This window comes from Poromitra crassiceps (assembly GCF_964638095.1).
Source record: "Poromitra crassiceps genome assembly, chromosome: 21".
NCBI classification, from domain to species: domain Eukaryota; kingdom Metazoa; phylum Chordata; class Actinopteri; order Beryciformes; family Melamphaidae; genus Poromitra; species Poromitra crassiceps.
This window is the reverse complement of record NC_139638.1, coordinates 14,750,879-14,753,378: the sequence shown is the minus strand read 5'-3', so window position 1 is coordinate 14,753,378 and position 2,500 is coordinate 14,750,879. Positions and strand designations below refer to the sequence as shown.

Sequence of the window (2,500 nt, the reverse complement as noted above, 5' to 3'; positions counted from 1 at the left end):
GCACAGCACCAGGTGTGAGTGTACAGTCATGCACAGCACCAGGTGTGAGTGTACAGTCATGCACAGCACCAGGTGAGTGAGACAATGTTGAATAGCAAAGCCTTCCTCCACAAATCAGAAGGGTCACAGTGTTTGGTCAAACTGAGAGAAGACTGAATGTGTGTGTGTGTGTGTGTGTGTGTGTGTGTGTGTGTGTGTGTGTGTGTGTGTGTGTGTGTGTGTGTGTGTGTGTGTGTGTACTGTATGTGTGTGTGTGTGTGTGTGTGTGTGTGTGTGTGTGTGTGTGTACTGTATGTGTGTGTGTGTGTGTGTGTGTGTGTGTGTGTGTGTGTGTGTGTGTGTGTGTGTGTGTGTGTGTGTGTGTGTGTGTGTTAGGCCCAGTCACGTTTCAGTGCACGCGGGGTTAAAGCCCCCGTCATGTGCTGAGGGAGCAGGGAGGAACATGGGGGCAGAGGGGAGAGAGAAAAGATCCAAGGAACCATCTCATCTGGGGATCAGGCGTTGCTATGGTGGCTGAGAGGGGCCAATTTCTGGCAGCATTTGGGAGCAATTTGGTCCCCCTCACGACAGAGGGCCTTGTTGACTGCTTTCAGGGTACTTGTGTATTCATGTTGTGTGCAACAGGCAGACTAGAGACTCACTCTGCATCCTCTGCAGGCTTCTCACATTCTTAAAGGAAGACTACAGCCATGAGCTCAGGTCCACAGTGTCTGTCTGGCATCTCTCTCTCACTATGACCTCGCTCAGTAGCTCTCTCTCACTATGCCCTCACTGAGTAGTTATCTCTCACTATGCCCTCACTCAGTACTTATGGCTGAAGCACTGGTTCTCAACGTGGGGACCAGCAGGGGTCCTTGATGGGGTTCAAGGGGGTCCCCAGAAAATTGCTGATTTGTTCAACTTCACCAGTATTTAATTTACGAGAAGTTAGAAAATTAGAAGAAGGAGCTGGATGATGTATAAGACGAACTGTTTTGATCATAGTTGCGCTGTTATCTCTCTAGAGATAGTCATGAAATTCGAGACGAAATCTAGCAAGAAAATTGTGCTCAGATTTGGGTCTGTGGGAGAAAATCTCTTCAAATGGGGGTCTGGGCTCTATAGTGGAATAAATAAGGGAAAGGTTGAGAATCACTGGTCTAAATCCCACCACACATCTGATAGTGAGTGAACCTACATCATTAAACGTCAGGCTTAGCACTTAATAAACCTAGCTTTAGTATAGATATACAGTAATAATATAAATTAGTAATACTATAAAATAGGTAGTCACACAATACATAATTCAGGGAGATGCATCGTGGAGATCTCTCTGGGCCAAGTCTGCCTGCCAAGTTTGTGCTGCCTGATTGACATGGCAGCGTCCCACCAGAGCAACAAACACTGGCTCAACATCATCATCAACCTCTTGTTTACTCAGGACGTGTTTACTCTGGACGTGTTTACTCAGAATGTGTTTACTCTGGGATGGATGAGTGGAGCTGCAGCTTGTGAATATTCATATTTCATCATCACTCTTTGTTTCCCCCACTCTGCAGTGTATGATCTGCTCACCTCGCCTGAGTGCCTGCCAGACCTGCTGCAGGGCGGCCTGGCTGAGCAGGGTGTGAAGGAGGCCTTCATCCTGACCTCCTTCAAGCTGCAGCCGAAGACCGGAACCACGGTGTTCGGCCTGTACAACCCCCGAGACAACAGCAAGTACTTTGAGTTCACCGTGATGGGCAAGCTCAACAGAGGTACGTACGGGAGCATCAAAGAGAATGTAGTAGTACGGATAATGAATCATGCTACGCTATGATGTTGAAGCCCACGTGGAAATACATGGAGCTTTGGATCCCCTGTGTCTTTATGTATAGTAGAAATTGAGCACGCGCCTTTCTAGCGTCCCTCGCTGCCTCTTCCGCTGAACAGCATTCATTTCTACCGTGCCTCGTTGGTTTGCCCTCCAGGGGGCGCTGTTCTGTTTCCTCTTTACATACGCTAGATTATTACTATTTATCTCCATTCCAAGTAACAATCTCTGCTGTCGATCAATATTTGTGACCCCTACCAAGATCGGAGACCATTTGGGAGGGGGGGGGGCTATGGATCGGTAACCTGGTTCAACGTTAAAACCATCCTGATAACGAGACCTCACATTCTGTTTACTCTACTAACGAACGTTAGCGCTCATTGCTTTGGGGGGTCACCATACAGTGTTGCAGTGTTGTTGTGTGAGGTAGGTCTCTGATTGGCCCATGGACTTTAAACAATTAATTGGATTGGTTAAATGGTGTGTTGCTGCTTTGATGTAATTCTACAAAGTTTCAAAAGCATTCTTGAATTATTTTGTTAAGTAAATATGCTTGTTAACTCAATAAAAAGCATTTACAGAATATTTTGCATGGATATGGATACAGATTTTGGCTTGCCATTTGGTGTGTGCCTTGGCCACAAGAAGTTGGAAAACCTCTGCTCTAAACGCTGCCTGTCACCTCCTCCTTTGTTCCTCTCATTCCAT

General features: G+C 46.7%; 1 protein-coding gene across 1 annotated transcript in view; it reads left to right on the top strand.

The window, feature by feature from the left end:
- Positions 1 to 1,354: 1,354 nt before the first annotated feature.
- Positions 1,355 to 2,500, top strand: part of thbs4b (thrombospondin 4b) — a gene marked incomplete at its 5' end in the record, with an annotated part of 10,483 nt that continues 9,337 nt past the window's right edge. The window contains one exon of the mRNA XM_083657333.1: positions 1,355 to 1,762. Within this exon, the coding sequence (XP_083513459.1) occupies positions 1,355 to 1,762 (408 nt within the window). The remainder of the gene's footprint in view (positions 1,763 to 2,500) is intronic.